Here is a 20,989-nt window from a genome sequence, read left to right as displayed (position 1 = left end):
CTTGGTGTCCATCAATCAAACAATTGCCTTTTGGCTGCCGAGTCAAAAGTCTTGAGTCCATTCACCAGGCATCAATGCCAGGATCAGTTAAGTCCTCTTACCAGCATGGATGGATGCTATGGCTGTCAACAAACAAAGCTAACTTAAACCCAAATCTACCACTGATTTGGCCAACCGTCAATCAAGTTGGAGGTGCCACCAAAAGTTTCAAAAAGTTCCTCTTCAAAAGAAAGCTTTGAAGAAAATTAAACAATATAAAATTGCATTTTCAATTAGATTATATTGATAATTAATGGTTAATAACGTTTAGAATGGCTTTATACTTTTTATTTTTTCTTTATTTTAATCGTTTTTAGAGCATACATGTTTGATTGTCAAACAGTTTCTTTTAAAATGAAAAAATAAATGTATACATTTAATTTAATTTTATGGGAGATCTTATTATAGAATGATATTTGACAAGCCTGAAATAACAATTTAATAATAATAATAATATACCTTTTGCAAACATAATATAAAAGCCCGAAAGTTTCGTCTCAATTGCAGCTTCCACCGCATAATATTGCCGGGGATTCCCGCAAGCCAGCTTCAAACTCGCATGGGAAGCCAGCGATTTTAGCAATTTGCCACCGAATTCACGAGGGGCTTGTGGCATCCGGAGATGGAAATGAAAATGGAGACGGAGACGCAGACGAGTGCCTGAAGTCCCAGAGCTGAAAAGTTGTCCTGTGGGCGTTGCCGGTTTCAAAAGCAGGCCCGTAAACAACGATTGTGCTTATGTTTATGAGCGTTTATTTACGACTCGAAATTTTGAATAATTTACGATGGCGACGACGGCGCACAAAGAATGCAATGTGAGTGCAACAGCGAAACAGCAACGGGATATTCCCTTTAGTGCAAGCCACAAGGATACGCGCTTAACTAAAACCAAACAGGACATGCTACATTGAATTTGCTGGTACAAAAAGCGCAATTAAAGAGTTGCGGTCATGCGAGTTTTTGCATAGCCCCCGAAAATTCAGCCAAATGGAGCAGATTGTGCAGCGTGCGGCGGAAACAGCGGCTGTGATAGCCGCGAACGCAACCGGAAACACAAAATGCCACCATCGACCGGAAGGTAAATTATTGCAATCGGACTGGCAGACATTTTCATTTCCATAACCGTGAAATGGACGCATTTACCCGCCGCATCTGCTGTGACAAAAGGTGCTCATGCTATGTACCGAAAGGGATCAGGCCAGGGATTTGCCATTTTCGCACGGAAATTCACTATTATTCGGACTTTGGAAACCGGAAAACCACGTTGATGGCCGCACTTGAACGTGGTTGAAATGCTATTCAAACTACTTCATCTGAATTAAATGAAATTTGCTTTGGTTCGTTAATTGAGGCTGGAAGTCAACAGCGATATTTAGTTAATTAACTTTAATTGGGATCTTAAATATTAATTATTCATATTTAATTGTCCTTTTGTGAGATAAGTAGACACATATTTTATAAACAAAATTTTGAATTTGAGACATATCTTATCAGGATTTGAGCTTTAATCATTTCACATTTTTAATTTAATTAAAAAGATAAAACTTTGGGCAGTGCAGATAAAACGTAATGCAAGTCATTGTCTATTTACAGTTTAGACTTAAGTTGCTCATTAAAAAAAGTTAATATTAATATTAACCCCGTCATAAAAAACATTAAAATTATTATTATGATAACTTAAAATCCGAATACAACATTTAAATCTAATTTAGTTTTACTAAAATACATTTGTCATAATTTAACATATACAATTCTTTGAGAACGCTTCCATAAAAACATTACAATAATTATTATAATACCTAGTTTCCAAATGTGCCTTAAATTTAAAATACCCCATCTAAATGTAGTTTATTTCTACAAATAATAGATTTTTAGATTAAATAAAGTTGTCATTATACATTCAATTAATAAAACCCAACATTTAAACTAACAACAAAATGTACACTTTAATTATCACGAGCAACAAAGACTTAAGTTTTTCTTTACATTATTCTTCAAAATAGATTTAGAATTTAGTCCTATTTGGTGGTTTCCTCAAAGACCTCGCGCGCCAAGCTCCGCATGACCTTGCCATTGGCGTTTTTGGGGAAGTGATCGACGAAGATGACTCCTGCATTCAGCTGCTTGTAGTCCACCACCACGCGCTGGGCCACATGGTCGATGATCTGCTGGCCAGTGATCTCGGCGCCCTCCTTCTTGATGATCAAAGCTCCGGCGGCATCGCCATACCTCGCATCGCGAACTCCCACCACGCAGACGTGCTCCACCTCCGGCAGTTCGGCGATGATCTGCTCGATCTCGTTGGGCCAATAGTGCTTGGACTTGTACTTCAAGAGGTCCTTCTTGCGGTCCACCAGATACAGGTTATTGTCCTCGTCGAAGTAGCCCAGATCGCCCAGGTTGATCCAGCCATTCTGGATGGTGGCCAAAGTGTCCTCTGGGTTCGCCAGGTATCCCTCCCACTTCAGCCCAATGTCGATGAGCACCTCGCCCGTCTGGTTCACGCCCAGCTGCTGGCCATCCTCGTCGATGATCTTGATCTTCATTCCGGGCGCCACTCTGCCCACCGAGCACTCCAGGCTATGGTCGATGTTGATGGTCACCACGCCGGTTTCCGTCGTTCCGTACGAGAACATGATGTAGGTCCGGGGCATCAGTTCCTGGGCTCTGCGCAGCAGGGCCAGCGATATCCAGCCCCCAATCACGAAGGACATCTTCAAGGTCTCCAGCTTCTCCGGAGTGGCCAGTGGACTGGTGTACAGCTCGTAGGCCTGCCAAGGAGCCATAGCCAGACAGTTGACCTTGTACTTCTGGAGCAGGTACAGGGCCGACTCGGCACTGAAGATCTTGTTGGAAATGATGCGGGTGAAGCCACAAGTGAGATTCATTACGGTTATCGAGAATCCGGTCATCCAGTCAATGGTGGCACTGGTGTACACCACATCGGTACTGATGCACAGCCTGCAGGTGGAGATATTTTGGGTTATATGGGAGTGCTTAATGGGTTCATTGAAACTCACGAGTTGGTGGACGCAATGTGGCGGTGCGAGAGGGCCACTGCCTTGGGCAAACCAGCTGTGCCCGAGGAGCACAGCACCACGGCGGTTTGGTCACCACCTGTGGCCAAGGCTGCGGGGCTGCAATGGGTACAAATTGTAAATCATTATCAAAAACAATCAAGTACTAATAATTTTCCCGAAAATAGTCAACTCGGTTTGTAACAACTTAAAAAAATTTATATTATTTAGGCTTTTTGAAACATGAAAATTATTTAAAAACAAAAAACATCATTTAGAAAATTTATACAAATTTTATGTAACGTAAGTACTTTAATTTGGGGACTATATATATTGATGGAAAGCTATTTTTAAAAATGTGTTTAATTGTTGAACATGTGTTTTGATCGTATTCATTTTTCAAAGAATACGCACCGTTTGTCTACCATATTATGTCATTAAAAATATTTCAGATAAAAAAAAATTGTAAAAAAAATTATTAACAAAACTACAAAATTAATAACAAGAAAGTTTTTTATACTTTTTTTATGTAAAAAAAAAAAAAATTGGAAATGTTTTTTTTGGTTTGTCGTGATTGGCTTAGTAAGCTAACAAAGCAATCTCTTCCAAGGGAATGCGTCTTAAAGCTAAAATTGTTGAGCAAAATAATTACTCCTAAAACATATATTATTTTTTGAGCCATTTGTTGTTAGTCAAGAAATAATTGTTGAATTGTGCTTTTTATATTATTACAAATAGATTACTCACACATAGATCTTCTCGGCGGGATGGGGCTTCACCAGATCCTCGATGCTCGTCACGCCCTCCACTTTTCCGGTGAGCGTGATCAGCTTGGGGGACCACTCCTTGGTGACCTCCTTGATGCGCTCGTAGTCGGGGCCGTCGACGAACAGGATCTTGGGCTTTGTGACCGAGTAGAGCCCCTTGATGATGGTCGGCTCCCGCGAATAGTTGACGGCGTGGAAGGGCGTGGCTTGGAAGAAGCAGGCGGTGGCCACGGGGATCACGAAGGTGCTGGAGTTGGCAATGATCCCGACGTGGTCATCCTGGGTCAGACCCTCGCTCTTGAAGAACAGGGCAATGCGGGTGGCATAGGCCAGCATGTCGGCGTTGGTCAGAACGGTGCCGTCGTCGTCGGTGATCTACTTTTATATAATCGAGCTCATCAGACTCCGAACACCAAACACATCCTCCTGGTGGTGGTCACTCAATCGTTTACCTGAATCACATTGGTGGGCCAGCAGCGCAGCGAGTTGAAGACGATCTGACCGATAGACGCATTATGGTCGTACATCGTGGCCCTTGGCGGGCCACTCCAGATCTTGGTCTCCTTGTTGTAGAAGGTGGGGAATACTGCCTTTGTCGGCATTTTGCTAGTCCAGTTTTAATTCGCAACTGAGTGGCCAGAGCTCTTACAATTGTCTTTTATATCGCCTTGATGGCCCGCTTATCATATCAATTAAGCACCACCAATCGGCACACGCGTGGAGTCCAAAGTTTGGCCGAAATAAGTCGAAGATTTGTGGTAACATCAGCTGATTTTTGTTGTGGGCTCGCCTAATCTACTTTGAGCCAATTATTTTTCATTTCCGCTCAAAAGCGAGAGTGACTTCCGCATGTGTAGTGCCATGGCAACGGCGTTTGCCAGGTATCCCTTCTATACTCGGTGAATAAGTGACTAAGTAAGCTTTATCTAAATAATTCGTATCGTTTGGAAATGATATTCCAAAAAAATTAATATGCAAGTTGATAAACCTCTTCTGGGTGTTTGCTAAGATGAGTCACTATAAATGTGGCTCTTGACTAAGATATAATTTAAAGAATTCTAAGTAAAGGTATTAATCAAGACAACAGTTTGATAACTTTTGTTATATTTATTTCTCAGAAATTTAAAAAACTTAAAATAAAAAATTTTTTATGTAGCCTTTGATTAAGGTATTATAAAGAAAAATAACTGGCGCTAAAGAATTCTTAGTAATTCTAAAAGTAAATACAATAATTTGATAACTATTTTAGAGTTTTCAGATATTGGTAGAATAACATTAAAAGCAAAGGATAAATATAAAATATAACTTTTAAAGCCTTTCAAAGGTGTTAGTTAAAAAGTTTATGAACTAAATTTGTAGTAACTTGTTTAATAAAGCCCACAGCCTAACAAATATTGTAAAGTTATCGATATTGCTAAATAAACATTATAGGCAAAGTTGAAACATAAGATACGACTTTTAAAGAAACTTTTAGGAAGGATATTTTACAGAAACAATTTTTTCTGCTCAACCTTAACTTATTTCACATGCTCAGCTTTAACTTTTCCCTCAGCTGATTTCAAAGGGACTCACCGAAATAGTTCCTTTTAAAATGAACTCAACGCTGGCATTTTATTATGGTTGTAATATTTTTTGGGAAGGGTCACGCCCTGTTGCGCTATTTGCATTGTGTGTTGGCGTCCCACAAACGCGGGTGCCGCCCCCTGCCCCAAAAGCACCCTGAAGTACACCCTGCATGCATATATTAACATGAAATTACAGACAGAACGGCCAAAAAGCAAGCAAAATAGTTTAAAGTGTTTCTGAATTTGTTTGGCAAAATGAGCAGGGCACGTCGAAAGTGCAGAAGGAAAAGGAAGAAGACCCCGGACAAGATGCTCCCGACGATGTGCATGCAAATAACGACGACTCCGCAACTTAAAGCTTTAAGTCCTATAAGATCACCATTCAGATATTCGACCACGACGAGCACATGTTCCTTGTCAGCGAATGCCAATCGATTTGATTGGCGGTTTTGGGCGTCCGTTCTGGCGGATTCCCTTTAAAGTGGTTGCTCGAGCGTGACATGAGATGTCAGTTAATAACGCGCATTATAATGAGACGCCCTCAGGCAGAGCCCCATGTTCCACACTCTCTCCCAGGTGACCACACCGCAAGTTTGTAAGTTTGTCGGGGTAATGAGATGGGCCATTGTAGTGCCAGCTTAATTAATTAACGTCACTTCGAGTGCAAGCTGTTACACAACTGAATTAACAGTTGATGTCTGATAAGGAAATAATACTATTCGACAGCTTATCTCTTTATGCGTCATTACCAGTTTTTGAATGAAAGTGAACCTATGCTCAATTCTACGATAGATTAGCATGGCCTCCAGGATAGCTTTTAAAATATATCTTAAGTGCTAAATATTGCATAATTGTGTGGGCTGACTATGCCTTACACGAAATAGTATTTTGCCAAAAGTTATCTTCCCACTATACTGCTTCTGAATGAACTAAACGTTTTCTTGAAAAGGTTAAATACTTTAGATGATAAGCTTACATAGAAACTAATTGGATTGACTGATAACTAAATGCAAGGGAGACGATTATCTGTTTTTACACTGACTACCAAAAATTTTAACCATCTTAAGTTGAAAGAAAACTAAAAGATTTTGATTTTAAGTTTAAGTTTAAATATATCAAAATCTTTAGTTATTTCATTTATTTTTTCATTTAAGTTTACTTTTTAATTTTACAAAATATTTGTTTAAAAAAATTAACACGATTTTCCTATTCCTTCTTAAGTACATACAAAATTATCTTGTTATATTAAATTTCTCTATATTATATTATATTATATTATCCTATTAAAGTCTATTTACCAAAGTCCCTTTACAAAACATTAAACTTTTTTGAGGGTTGAACTTAAGATATTTATTAAATATTTTGTAAAGACTAGAAAGTTAGTTCTTGTTTGACTAGAATAAGAAAATTAAACAGGAATCTGGTATTTCTATGCTCCAACTTAATTTTTAGTTACGACCTTTATGATAAATAATAAAAAAACTTTAATACATTTTCTAGATAATAAGTATACTGTGTATTAATTATATTAAGCGAAATGGTAATTATTTCTTCTTTTGTAATCAAAAGTGACTTCAATTTTTTCTGTCAGCGGTTTGCGGTCATCGTCCCTGACCTTAGACAATCGCCGAACTAGAGCTGTGAAAAAACAGTGGAATTTGCGTTCGGGCGTTATCACGCTTATCACACTTGTTGGTTGGAGGACCGCCGCCACGTGTTTTCGATGTATTTCGGCCAGGCGCAACTGTCATAAATCTTGCATACGCCCTGTGGGCATGCGCGGGACGGGTTTCGTTTGCCAAACGTTCCACAAACATCGCCCCATTCATAAACGGCGACGATGTTTCTCGGCCGAGAAGGACTCGGCACTAGAGGATGCTGATGCTGCCAACAGTCTGCTGTCTGGGGACTTGGCCAAGCTCAGATAGTTTGCGGTGATTCCTTGGACGAGGCGGTTGCAAGCTCGGCTTACGAGTCGCTCGGAAAATCATTAATAGTTGCCGTGGCCTGGACAATAAAGGGAAAGTTTAGCCAAGAGTCGGCCAGTCTGCCAGTCTGCCACGAATTAGCCACAGATAAGCGACTAACATATATATGGCCAAAGAAGTCTATGTCTATGCGGTTAGTAGAAAGTTTCGCTCAAGTGTTGTTAAGTGCTCCAAAGTTGGCCGTGATAGTTAAGTGCGCTCGTAACTGAATCTCGGCCCATTCGGTGTTGCCTCCTCACACGTTGGCATTTTTCGCAAAAGTTTTTCTTGGCCCTCGCTGCTCACTGCTCACTTCTCCATTCTAAACTCTAAACTTCTATCCCCGGCCTGTCAAAATGTTTTGGCCCGAACTTTTCGTGCAGTAGGCCGCCAACAATTGAAGTTTTGACAACAAAATTTAGTTGCCGCGGTTTCATGTTCTTTTCCGGCTGAACTGCAGAGTGACGAAGGTTGTGCAACAAAAACAAAAAAAGAATTGCCCTGCACTTTTTGCATTGTTTCGATCCTTGTTTGGTTAACTACGTGAAACTCCAGCAAAGCGAACAGATTGAACGTGTGATGTGAATGGTAAGTGCAGCAGATGTTTTTCATTTTTTGCGTTTGTGCATTCTTTTCCCTGCCAATCGTTGAATTTTACTTGAGGCCTTTTCCAGGAAAATAATTGTTTTTTTTTCACCTCAATTGATTGGCATTGTGTGGTAAAAATTACAAAAATTCCATTAAAAGTAAGCTTCTGCCTTCTTTCAATTAAATGTGTCAACACTGCGTATGAGTGAAAACAATTCTTTTCTGTTTATACAATTATGTGCCACTTTGAGTGAGAGATGTTTCTGAAAAACTAAATTAATAAAAATTCCACAGCGACTTAAATTGAAAATGTTTTACAATACATTTTGCTTCCTTTTGGGAACATGTCAATCATAGCTACCCGTTTTATGCGATTCTCCAGGAACCAATTAACCATTCGTATTCGGCTTCCAAATTTCTAAAAGGTTCTTTGAGGTCCTTTGCATGTGTTGCTACTTCTGGTAATTGCTACTTTACTGTTGCTGCGTGTCCGATCATGAAATGGACAAAAGGAGACCAGGAATCCCAGAGGGTCAGAACCAGGGCGCATAAATATGTTCCCAGTTTGGGGCAAGAACCCATAACAATGTCCACTGAGGAGGGCCGGAATTTGTGCGTGTCGCATCTATAATTAAGTGAATATAGAGCATGCTGGGCCCACAAGGAGGTATTTCATGCCCACACATATTTTGCCCAGAACATTTGGAACACACAAATGGAATACGTCGTCTGGGTCGCTGGAGAATGGGTTCGGTTATCTGGGAGTGTGTGTTGGCCAAAACGCTTGAGAATTCCATTCCGCTTGAGAGGATTGACTGCAAATCCTTTGCATGGCGTTAAAATATTTCCAAATATGCTGTAGAGCACGTATCAAAGTGTTGGTTTCCTAACCATATTGAAATATTTTGCAAAGTTATTGAATACATTTTGTTGAAATTAAATCTTTTTTAACTGTTGGAACAATTTTGTCATTTTCCGAATGTTTTCAAAGTGTACTGTAGTAAATTTATGAACTTTCAAAGCTGATAAAATCAACAAATATATTTGCCTTAACAAATTTTCATTTTTTTTGAAATTCTTTCGAATGAAAGGTAAAAGAGTTTATTTTTCACTACTCTTTTTCCCCTCATTTTATTGTACTCAACATCGAGTTCATAAAGTTGCTCCATTTCACCTCTTTAAATCCGTTGATTGTGCTTGATACTTGGCCGTCTGGAATTTCTGAGCACTTGTATTGCCAATAAGAACATTTCTCAACGAGTCTGCAAAACATCAAAGGCACCGCACGCACAAGCAAACATGAGGTATCGAAGGAGCCCCCAGCCATCATAACTACAGACAGCCAACACAATACAACACATGGCCAAAAGCAAGCTGGGCAAGTCAATTAAATTAGCCATAAAATACGGCAAATGTTTGCCTAGTTACTGTTACAGTCGGTACTCCTCGGTACCGGACTTTACGCTCTGCATCTGGCATTGTCCCTGTTTGCATTTGGCTGCTCATGAGTAATGTGCACACATAATTATGAAAAATACACAAGCCACTCGACCGACGTACAGTGGAGGCCCGTTAGGTTCAACACCCTGTGATGTCGTTTCATCTGGGTCGAGGTGCTCAACTGTTTATTCTGGAAGTTCTGTCCTCAAAACAACAGTATATTTGGCCAAAACATCCAATTCCGCAGGGCAAATAAAATAATTACTGACCGAACACGTTAACACAAATTTTACTGGCAATAAATTTTGCTGCCTCTTTGTAATTTAATTTACAGCTTATGGCCCATTTAACACCGAAGCACTGCATCAAAATAGGTTCTATTAACTGATGATTGCCCATTCAAACACAAACTCGCCTCAAGTCAAAATTGCAGTTCAAATGCGGGCTTAATAATAAAGCTGGTTTACAAACGAACATCAAGTTGCAAGGAGAAATGCTGTTCGATTTGCTATTGATTTGTTTGTCTAGTACATTGAATCTGCATTGAGCAAGTAAACAAATGACACCTAAAATGTGGGTAGTGACTTGTGGTTTTGGTTAGTAGATAAACATAAAGTCTAGGGTATCAAAATTATACCATAGGTTAAATGAATTGATGACAAACCAATTTCCAAACAGACAGCATAAAGTTGATCACTTAGCAGCACTTTTTTAAATAAGTCTACCCCCTTGAAATGCTGGTTGTCTAGTAACTTGAACCCGAGGTCAACTGGGCCATTTGTAAATCTCCGTAAGCTATTGGAGCATTTGCAGATCTGCCAGTGATAATTCCGTTCAAGTAGCTCGGCTCTGTGAAATAGCAAAATATGGGGGACCAGGACAAAGAAAGTAACAAAACACTTACATAAAAAACAAAATCTGTGATAAATCCACAAAAACCGAAAAGGAAAAAAAACAAGGAAAATATACGAATGAGAGCATGAAAATTATGGCAGCAATAATTTTGCCAGCTTTGTTGCTTTGCCATTTCTGTGGCCTAGACTACGACACACCCACACACCCACACGCCCACACACCCACACTCGCACACACCCACAGAGACACAAGGCTGGGGCTTAAATAAATAAAATAAATCAAAAATGTAAATCAACACTCAAATGTATATCTATATGTGTATGCGGCTGGGATAATAATTTGCACACATATATGGGGAGGAGTAGGAGATCTGGATCTGATATCTGGATAGTTGTATACCATATAACATATATGTGGTGAGGTGGCAGAAACCCTACTCTCATTAAACCCAAATCAGAATGTGTGTGCATTCGTTCGTTGACTTTGGCGTTCCTTGTGTGGCTGCGGCTGGCTTGTCATTTGGTGTCGGTCTGTAATGAAAGAAATCATGACAAAGCATTCACTTATAGCCCAAGGAATTGTTTGGATTTCGAGTGTCAAAGAAAATATTAAATTATCCCAGGGCACACAAAAGCTTCTAACGAAGCATTTATATTTTGTTTTATGGATTCCTGTTGCCTTCGTCTGCCTGCCGGTATTGAGCAATAAAATCATTTATGAGAAATTCATGAAAAATTCATGACTGTTGGACAACAAATGGCTGCGCAGAACTTTTAAATGTAATCGAGGAGCGGACGAAAAAACGTATGCTGCTGAAATATTTAAGATTATTTACTCTTAAAAGTGTCCATGGCAACTATTGGCTGTTTGCAGATTGCAGTCTGCAGACTGCAGACTTCAATTAAAATGCTGTCTTGGTTCCTGTCTGCAGGCGGACATTGAGCACCCTTTGACGAGACTTAAATGGATTGTCAGCCAGGCGTGTGCCCGGGCGTCTTCATTATAGAACTCCGAGTTTTCCCAGTACTTTGTGTAATCCCGTTCATCATTTTGCCTGTGCTGGCCCGCAGCAGTGTCCACCTCTTACTCCATTTTTATTTGGCTAACTGAAACGTGACACAGAGTCGTCTTTCAGAAAGATCTGGATTTGTGTCCAGACCCTTGTTACGGATCCGGAGTGGACCCGCCGCCTCTGCATACAGCTGCTTATAATTCCGGCTAGAATCCACTTCATTTTTATCAGCTTCATCACGGCATCTTGCATTTTTGAAATGAAATTGTCGTCCCATTTCTTTGCCTGCTTTTCACTCATCAGCGCCATCAGCATCTTTAATTCCATTGCTTCTCCGTTTTTTCCACCTTTTCTGGCGGCGGGCTGTCATTCAATTTGACGCCACATTAATTCACTTCGTTTTGCTCCTTTTTTGGCCAGCCGGATATTTGCATTCGTTCTCCTTTTAATTGCTTCGTTATCCGACGTGCTTGTATTTGCGCGCGGCCCACCCGGCGTATACGCATTTAAAAGCTCTCAAGGGAGCCGAAATTAAAGTTTGACATCCCACAGGTATTTGGTACATAGTCAGCTAAAGGTCAAGCACGCCCATTTTGCCTGTTTTGCGAATTATTGTTGCTTTTGATTAAGTTTAAATAGAGGCCTACACTGAGACAAAAATACTCAAACTTTTTAAATATATAAAATTAAAAAAAATCAATATTTTGGTTTTTAAACCATTTTTGACAATAGAAACATAATTTTAATACAAAGTTTTCAACAACAAACTAGGCAATTATGTTTTCTAAAGTTGTAGATTTTGTGGGATATAGACAAACTTGTAAAATAGTTGATACATTTTACATGGCATTTTACTTTTAAAAATAAGAAGCACACTTTCAGGCAAAATTTTCAGCTTAGGCAAATATATTGAGTTTCGGAGTAAACTTTAAGATTTGTAGATGTTTGAAGCGCTGTTTTTATTTGCTTTCTTGAACATATTGATTTGGCATTTCTTGCTTACTATTAATGGACTTTCTGTGTAATATTCCGATAAATAACACTTTAATATTCACTTTGTAGTGGATCTTTCCGGCTCCATTCACCGCCCAATTCATCGGTCAATTTGCGCAGTTTTCGGGCCTGGCCTCTATTGTTTGATTGCCGGCGTAGTGCTTGTCGAGTGGTCGATGTTCGGGGATCCGATGTTTTGGGTTCCGCACAGCGAGTCCCGGCTGATGCTTGAATGGCAAACAATAATAAGCGTCTTGTTTGTATGTCCTCCATTCAGCCGACTCTCTCCCGAACTCTCAGTCCTTGAATGTATAGTAGAAACACATTCCAGCATACAGATTTAGTTCTCCTTTACCATGGGGACAGATGGACACCGCAAAATTTAGCCGAGCAGGTTTGTTTGCCGTCGGGCGCTAGTTAAATTGGGCAGACAAAAGCTTTCGATCGCCAGTTCCCTTGTCCTGTATCGTTTTCAGTTTATTAATAGCTGCAGTTTAAATCCTGCAATTTTAGTCATTTTTAGGGGCTCCTCTGGGAGCCTTTCAACTGACATGTGCTAATGTTGTTCGAGGTCCAGGGCCAAGGATTTGTTTGGCCGGCACATTTCCAGTTCAGTGTGTATAAAATTGCATTGCTCCGTTAAAGTTTGGCAAATAGAGCCACTGGGAATCAGCATTCTATAGTAGTTAGTCAGATTCCATGACCTTACCAGTGCCAGTAGAATAGTTCATTCTTTTGGCCTGTTTTGGCTTTCGTGTGGGTTGCTTGAACTAATTTTTCTGTTTGTTGCCATAATTTATTTCGTCTTGGCCGAAGCTTTCAGTTTTTCCGCTCACAATGTATGCCTCTGACACATTTCAAGCCATTTTCCGGCTGCGTTTGCCGTTTTGTTTTCTTTACTTTTCACCATTTTACTCCATAAATATGTATAAGCAAATATACAAATGTAAATATAAAGAGAGTGAGAGAGAAAACAACTATTTGGCACATTATTCGATTGAAGTTTTCTATTTTTATTTGTAAAATTTCTTGGCAAGCAAAATTGTCGACAGCAAACTAAGTTATTTTGTTTGTTGGGCCCCCGAAGAAAGAGACAGTGCGATGGCATTAGAACGAGAACGTTGCTGACCATGCACTTGGCAGAGATTCAACCGGAGGAATTCGGAGCTCGGACTTTCATTTGCTCAATAGTCAGCGGGGACTTGGATCCCGCATTGATTGCTGCTCCATGGCCTATTATACTTAAGTGCTTATCATAATTTGTGTAGTCTGTAGTCTGTAGTCTGAGGTCTGATGCTGAAGAACAAAGGCCCCATCTTCCTATCCATCGCTGGGCATAAGTCGCCTTAGCGTTGACGGGAATTCCCCGGAGAATCCGAGGGGAAATGGATTTTCCAGTGCCGGAACAGAAGTCGAGCAGAAAAGAATGAGATATGTAATACACTTTAAGGCACTTGGGACATTTGCTTCTTTATGTTTTTAAGGCACTTTAACTTTTACGATTTCATACTTCCATTACTCCTTGTTGTTCCGAGTCGTTTATTCGCATATTGTCGCCCCCGGCGGTTTACCAGTTTAATGGGATTTATTTTGAGTTTTTTCTTTGGTAATTTAAGCTCTTGTGGCTCTCGGTTGATTGAAGGGGAATCGGATTTAATTAGAGGCAGGGGAAATGAGTTATTGATTGCCACCAGCGAGGGCAATGGCGGTCAATTGGTAAAACAGAAAACATGAAACTATAGTTTTCAACTGCAAAATTATTACAAAAACAAAAGGCAAAACAGGAATTATTCTCCCATTTTCCATTAGTAAATTTTTGTGGAAAAACAGAGAAAAAGTTTCCGTTTAAAAGTAGTTTTGCGAATATTGCAAAACGTACAAAACGCATTTTAACATTGCCACAAGTTTTTAAAATAATTGTTTGAGAAATATTGTTCAACGGATTAAAGATTTAACTCTAAAAGCTTTGCAGACTTATATATTCAATGGCAGCAATAAAAATCAATTCATTTTAGAGCTTAACTAATTTTCCGTAAACTTTTTCGGTTTGAAGCAATTTTCGCTAAAGCATATTTAATTTTTCAATACTTGTAGGTATGAAAACAACTCGAGATAAGTGATTTTAAATTGAATTCTTTCTTCCTCTGCATAAAATTCAATAAAAATCATATACGAAATCCTCTTGAAGTGACGTAAAACCCATGCTCAAACCGCAAAAATCGTTTTGAGGGATTTTCGATGTTTCAAACAGCTCAAACAAAACCCAAAAATGAACTTTTAGTCGCAAATTTGGCTTGGGCCCTTTCGCAACAAGCTCAGCAATGGCTATTTTGGATTACAGTCTGCACATTTTCTATCTTTTTTTCTCGTCCTTGTTGTTTCCTTTAGAATTGGGTACTTTATCTGCTGTTCCACAGCTTTAGTCTTCCGAACTTCAAATTTAAGGTTATAATCTGCTTGAATCCTATGTTCAGTTTTGTACTTTATTTTAAGTTGTTTTGTTTTCTTACATTCAATCATATTGATGTATTTTTGTTCCCTGTCCATTTTTTTTTTAACTGACGCAGTGCACTGATTTTTTTTCAATTTTATTTAGCACAGAGTTTTTCATTGATTTCAATGTTTTCTTACATTTCTCATGCTACCCACAAAATCCATTAGCCTGCGAATTCTTGATAAAGTTTGCGGCATATTCTTCCTTTTTATTGCCGCTTTTTTTTTTGCATTCCTCCAATATATTTTCGGAGGCACATAAGAATTATGAATGATTTTATCTGCCACTAGAGGCACAAGAAAGTTTCCTCACTTTTAATATTTATTCTAATTTATTTTTGATTCTAATCGCTGCACAAAATAAATAAACTCTGATTGATTGGATATTGAAATTGCACAAGTTTTCCACAACTAAAGTTGGCACTTACGTGCCGCAGGATTTAAGTATTGGAATCGGATTTAAGAGCCATAAGCTGGGTGCGGAGGATTGTCACCACAAATGCCAGCGCCAAACATCAGGGCTGCCACCCGCAGCGCGAGAGATTTCGATGCCATCCCGGCGGATACGCAATATTTTCGCATTCATCTTCATTTTTTCACATTGTAGTGCTATTTACTTGGCGTTTTTATGCCTCTCTCATTTTTTTCGGCTTCCCTTCTTTGCTTTTATTATATTTTTTGTGTATATAAATATTGTAGGTTTGTGTATATTTAAGTGCGTTAAGGACACCAGCCGCGAGGCTTTCATCGGTTTGTCTACGCTTATCTTTGTTACCCTTCCGTCCTGTTGTCCTGATCAGATTTCCTTTTGGCAGCTTAATGTACGACCGCAGAATATTGGCGGCATATCTAGCGCATAATGTCGTCATTTATTTCCTGAATGGAACACGTGCGTTTGCGTGTGCTTTTTTTTGCTATTTAAATATGTAAATCGAATTAAATTCCCCTGGCTTGAGTTATGTTCCAGAAATTGTTGAAAAAATGCCACTCAACGGCTGTAAATTAAAACCCTTCGTTTGGGTCTTATTGAATTTGGCCTAACACATTTAGGATGTCACTGCATTGCATACTTATCAGATAGTTTGGATCGCTTGCGCAGACTTTTCGGTGGCTAAGTGGCTTTTGGACTGGAAAAGTTTTGGCCAAAGTTTTCGCTGCCAATTTGAATGGATAATTCGACACAAGTTCGGTTCGCTGTCAGAGCCAAAGCGAAACTTTACAGTCTGCCACATATCTGTTCAGCCCTTCTCTGCTTGTTCTGCACTTGTTATCAATAAATAATTCATAAATAGACAGTCGTGTATGTGTCTGCCAATAACATGGCATGGTATTGAGCAAAAATGAAAACACATTAAAATAAATCCCAAAATGCCGCGACTGAAGTGTCGCAAACATACTCATAAAAAAGTCAAGCGAGCACATTTCAAATTAGGACACCCACACACATCCCTATTCATGCGACCCATAAGGATACCCACAAAATCCGAAAAATGCCGCAAAAAGAAGCACGCGCATAAATACCAATAGAAATGTTCGCATAATGCAATATAATAAACGTCAGGAGCAGAAGTCGAAGCATAGGGCGAAAATAGGGACGAAAACAAGCCGAAGGACGAGGCGTCCTCCATTCAGGATCGAGGGTGCGTTCTGATTGCGTGCTGATAACCCTTTTTCAACTTTCGCCGACGAAAAACTGTAGCTTGCATGCACAAACTGGTTTGAATAAATATACGCATATATGCTTAAAGCTAACCAAGCTAAATCCAATTTGGCTAACAAGACATTGTCACTCAAAGCGAGTGAGTAACCGCAAAGAGAAGGCGGGGGCAAATCCCAGGGGAATTTGCTTATGAGCATGATCGAAGGCAGTGACGTTTAAACCTCATTGCCCCCTTGTGTTGTGGTTTAAACTCTGAAAAGGCTAAATTGCTAAACTACTTATAAAGCCATGCGTTTAATCACAGCAATAAGTTACACAGAGATTACTTTAAAGCTATATTTTAAAATTAACTTTGAGATTTGTCATTGTTTTTTAAAAAACACAGCATTTGTTTAAATGTTTAATGAATCTTTTAAAACAAGAGACTAAAGCCATAGAAATTTTTAGGGCTGTAAAATGGCTTAAAAACGTGTTTAAATGTATGCAATGAAAAATAAACGTCGTTTTTGGGAAAGAATCCCAGGGACTTTTAGACTTAAAATATTATGTTGCATACTTTCAGACAACAAAATAATTCTCCTTAATTTTCAAAGAATAGCTGTAAGTGTAGCTATTTTTTTCTCCGTGTGGCATCCAAGAAACACAAATCGCTTAAACTCATTTAAGCCCGACGACGACGTCGACAACAAATTCCTGGCTTAAAACGCCGGGCGACGGGCGCATCCGCTCATTAGTCTGAGAGCAGCCAAGGAGCATCCTGTGCGTTAAACCCTATATGGTGCAGGGATCAGTCACTTGGTTGTCATCGCTGTCAGCCGCGATGCGGCAACCGGCAGCCGCAAAATCTTTACAAAGAAATGCCATAAAACGCCAACCGCACTCACGACACCCGAAAAACGGTGAAATTAACGAAAAATGCGGTTATGGCAGTTGGGCCCAACAATTTACCGCCAACGGATGGCTGTTAACATAATTCATTTCATGCGCCAACTTGAACGCCATGTGCCACGAAATTCCTGGCAAAAAGACTAACGGCTTTTAATTAAAATATCTCTGGGGATTGAGAAGATTTTGAACTTGGGAAGTTACTGATTTGGAAATGGCATTTAAGGGCGAAACTTATAACTTGATGGATACGAAAGCTATTTAAGGATAGAAAAAAAAACGAAACACTTTTTGCTAACCGCATTTGATGACTGCTCGAAAGTAGCTCATCTTTCGTGAAAAGCCCCGCAAAGCGGCAAAGCCAGCTAATGGTGTCACTTGGCAGGGAATGGCAAATTAGCGGGGATTGCGCACTTTTTGCCAAGAATCAGGAGCTTAAAAGGACGAAAAAGGAGCAGGGGAGGAACAGAGGCCGGAGCACACTCGATTCAGGTGGGCAACACACACCCCTTAACACACACATGGCCGGCAGGTGTGGGCTGAGCAGCTGTTGACACACTCTACATGGCGCACGCGGCAGATAGGTACACATGTGCATGTACAACATGTCGTATAAGTATTTTAATTAAGCATCAAGAGGCGCACAAAAACACATGAAGAGCAAGTTTCGCGTTTTAATTAAGACCCACTAAACTAAGAAAGGCGGGGACTTCTTAACCCCTCGTACCCCTCGATCCCCTCGAACCCCACGACCCCTAAACCCTTTAAGCCCCACATCGGGGATCGGAAACTTTCCATTTAAGCTAAACTCACAGTTAAAATTTAATTTACTCGGCACAAACTTGTGGTGGCAGCTGCGCTTTCAGAATACGTAAAAAAAACGCAACAACAAAAAATAAACGTGAAGCGAGCGCGTACGTCATGCGGATTACTCATACGCCGTGTGCGCCCGAGATGTGGATGGCGGATAAAGCCGGAGCTGAAATATCAGCTCCCAAGTCCTCGGGCGACAGGTGGCGGAGACAACAACAACAGCAACAGCAGCAGCAGCAGTAGCTGAAACAACAGCAGTGGCAGCACAACAAGAACAACATTCGGAACACACGTCCACCAGCTCACCAACTTCCGTTTTGGCCCAAAACGGGTCTTAAATGGTTTGCATTTAAGCGCCCACATATATGAATACATAGTATATACGATATGGCCACGTTTGTGTCGGCTGGATATTTTTATTTGGCCTGACCCCAGCCTGCGCTTGAATATTACAACGTTTTATTTATCTGCAGGGCATAAAAACATTTTTAAGCTTCGAGTGGCAAACAACTGCCAAAAAATATAAATAATCCATTTAAGAGACTGGATTGTGTTTTGCAAAAGTGCAATCGGAATATTTGGAAAAACAATAGCTACACAGGAAAAAATATTTATCAAATTATTTTCATTGGAAGAATCTTGATTTAAGTTAACCTTAAGTTCAAATAATATATATATTACCATTATATCAATTATATATTTGCATTAAGAAAAAAACGTCTATAAAAAATGTGTGCAAATATTTTGTCAAAAAAATATTAAATAAAATCGAAGACTCATGTTTTGCATTTTTTCCTATAAAATTCTGAGGAAAAATCGGGAAATAAACCTAAATTAACAAATACCGATAGTGCTCGAAGAAAGAGCAAACTTTGCATACTGTTAACAATCAAAATAGATTTTACGTGCTGCTCACTTAGCGATTTTGTGGTCGTGCCCGTTGAGTCGAATACTTGGAAATTCTCCCATTTTGGCAATCCATTCCAAGTTATTTCAGTTCGTTGCTGCAGATACAGATACTCCGTTGTAGATGTAGATACTTTGGCTACCGAAGTCAATCAGGGCCAGCTGGATGCGGTAAGTATCTTCGATTGCCAGGGAATGCCCTCTTCATTAGATTTGTGGGTGTGTTGTGCTCTTCAAGCGGCGTCTTTCAGTCTCCTGACTATTTGCTGAAATTGTGTTTTTGCTCAGCAATTTGATTTAAGCCAAGTGCTTCGGTTGTGTGCATTACTTGGAGTTGAGTTGGAAAAGACATAATCCGGTAAAAATAAATCGATTGTAGGGCGAAATTCATCGTGTATCAGAAGACATTGCAAAAAGTGACACGAAATTTGCATAGGCATCGACAAAGAGTTCGACAATGGGTTTATTTGGGTGGTTATTAATGGACCATCTTAGGATTCATACGTGCTTTTTGGGGAAGTCAATGGCAATGCATAGATAATGCAAAAAAAGAAAAATTTTATATTTTCTTTCTCTCCATAAAATGTTACTTCCCTTGTTCAAGGCCAAGGCTATGAATTGACATCTGAATTTATGATTTCTGCAAGTATTTCTACGTGATTTTATTGCTTTTGTGCCAGCGGAATGGATAACCAGTGTAGGAGTCAAGTGTACGTGCACCGAAGTTGAAGCGTATATCTAAAAGAAAAAAATGTGAAGTATCTTGGCAGTGGTTTTTATACCAAAAACCCATGAAAAGCTCCTAGTCTTTATGGCCAAACCTCATACAGAAATTGCTAAAGTGGGCCATATGTAAGAGTTAAACGATAATTCATTTTTACCTGCGTTCACACTAAAGTCACCATTTCAACAGGTGCATTTTGCCGCATTTTCCAATCTATATGCAGCAATCGGTGTAAAGCAAACGTGTAAGCATTGTGAGTTAAGTATCAGCACACCTGGATTCCCTCGGCTGAAGAGGCGGAAAATGTGGGGGGTTGGTTGACTTTGAGGACTCCTGCAATGGCAACAATTTCCCCTTTTTCCAGTTTACTACTGCACAGGCACTTCCCCGGATAGCAGTGCAACTTAAATCCCTGCTCTGCTCATATTGTCACGTGATGTGACATCGTTAACGAGGATTTATGCAGATTCTCCGTCCGGGCAACAAGTCTCTCAAACAACTTCACTCAGCTGTCTTCATAGTGAACAAAAAGATGGAAAATTCTTTGAAGCAGCAAAGTAAAACGAACCCTGTTTTACATCATTATATCATTTTAATCTTTGGATTTTTGTCTTATTTATAAACTGGAGTTTTTTTAAAGAGCTTTAGTAGTATCCTTAAATTATTGGATATGTTTTTAATTTAAAACAACAACAACTTAAAGAATACTTTAGCCAGTACATTTAACTACAGGACTCTAATTCAATTTCATAAGATTATGATAACCCAAGAACCAATCTGTTTTGTTGAACAAACTCACATCTAATTAAAAGTTTACCAAAAAATATTTAATCAAAATCTTTAGCAAGACAAAAATATTCACTAATTGTAAAGCAAATGTTGAATTTCCCATTTAAGGTAACTTGCTCATATGCGGCTTTAATGTCGAATAATCATAAGAGTTTACCTACTAACAGACTATTAAGACATGCTTTTTTAGTTCAAATCATTACGCACACATTTCGGGCCATTTAAGCATACTCTTATGGCCACATTATAAGTTTGGCATAAGTGACTTCGTTCTTTTTCCAACGGCACTTATGAAAATGTACTGCTTAATTGTCTAGCCAGCATAACTGCCAGCAAATTGTGATTTTGCGAAGTTTGGCCGGAAGCCGAAAATGTACTTACCTTTGACACAGACCAGAAAAGTGGGGATTCCAGAAGATGGCAAGGATAAGGCCACAAAATATTTGCCCCGACCAAAAGGTCTTTTTCGCATTTCG

General features: G+C 39.5%; 2 protein-coding genes and 1 long non-coding RNA gene across 4 annotated transcripts in view; 2 read left to right on the top strand and 1 right to left on the bottom strand.

Moving 5' to 3' along the window:
- The window catches only part of LOC128254378 (uncharacterized), a 43,779-nt gene extending 42,266 nt beyond the window's left edge, over nt 1–1,513 (top strand). The window contains exon 3 of one of the 2 annotated variants that reach the window (XR_008267541.1): nt 547–1,513. This is a non-coding gene — a long non-coding RNA (uncharacterized LOC128254378). Of the gene's footprint in view, nt 1–529 lie in introns of both variants that reach the window. The other variant, XR_008267540.1, reaches the window with a different exon arrangement.
- Nucleotides 1,514–1,959: 446 nt separating this feature from the next.
- Nucleotides 1,960–4,468, bottom strand: LOC128254367 (luciferin 4-monooxygenase). Its single transcript, XM_052983435.1, has 4 exons — nt 4,276–4,468; nt 3,804–4,198; nt 3,060–3,176; nt 1,960–3,000 (listed from the first exon to the last, which is right to left on the bottom strand). The coding sequence occupies exons 1-4, from the start codon at nt 4,423–4,425 to the stop codon at nt 2,058–2,060; spliced, it is 1,605 nt and encodes a 534-aa protein (XP_052839395.1). The 5' UTR covers nt 4,426–4,468; the 3' UTR covers nt 1,960–2,057.
- A 2,371-nt stretch (nt 4,469–6,839) lies between these two features.
- The window catches only part of LOC128254365 (5-hydroxytryptamine receptor 1A), a 41,416-nt gene continuing 27,266 nt past the window's right edge, over nt 6,840–20,989 (top strand). Inside the window, 1 exon segment of the mRNA XM_052983433.1 lies at nt 6,840–7,943. The gene's annotated coding sequence lies outside the window, so the exon portion shown is untranslated.

The sequence above is a fragment of the Drosophila gunungcola genome (assembly GCF_025200985.1).
Source record: "Drosophila gunungcola strain Sukarami chromosome 2R unlocalized genomic scaffold, Dgunungcola_SK_2 000004F, whole genome shotgun sequence".
In the NCBI taxonomy this organism is placed as follows: Eukaryota; Metazoa; Arthropoda; class Insecta; order Diptera; family Drosophilidae; genus Drosophila; species Drosophila gunungcola.
This window is presented reverse-complemented; position numbering and strand designations above follow the sequence as displayed.

Coding starts and splice junctions, on each gene's coding strand:
- LOC128254367 (XM_052983435.1), bottom strand. CDS start 4,425: ATGCCGACAAAGGCAGTATTCCCCACCTTCTACAACAAGGAGACCAAG. Junction 4,199..4,275: donor GGCCCACCAATGTGATTCAG/GTAAACGATTGA, acceptor ATATAAAAGTAG/ATCACCGACGACGACGGCAC. Junction 3,177..3,803: donor CCCGCCGAGAAGATCTATGT/GTGAGTAATCTA, acceptor TACCCATTGCAG/CCCCGCAGCCTTGGCCACAG.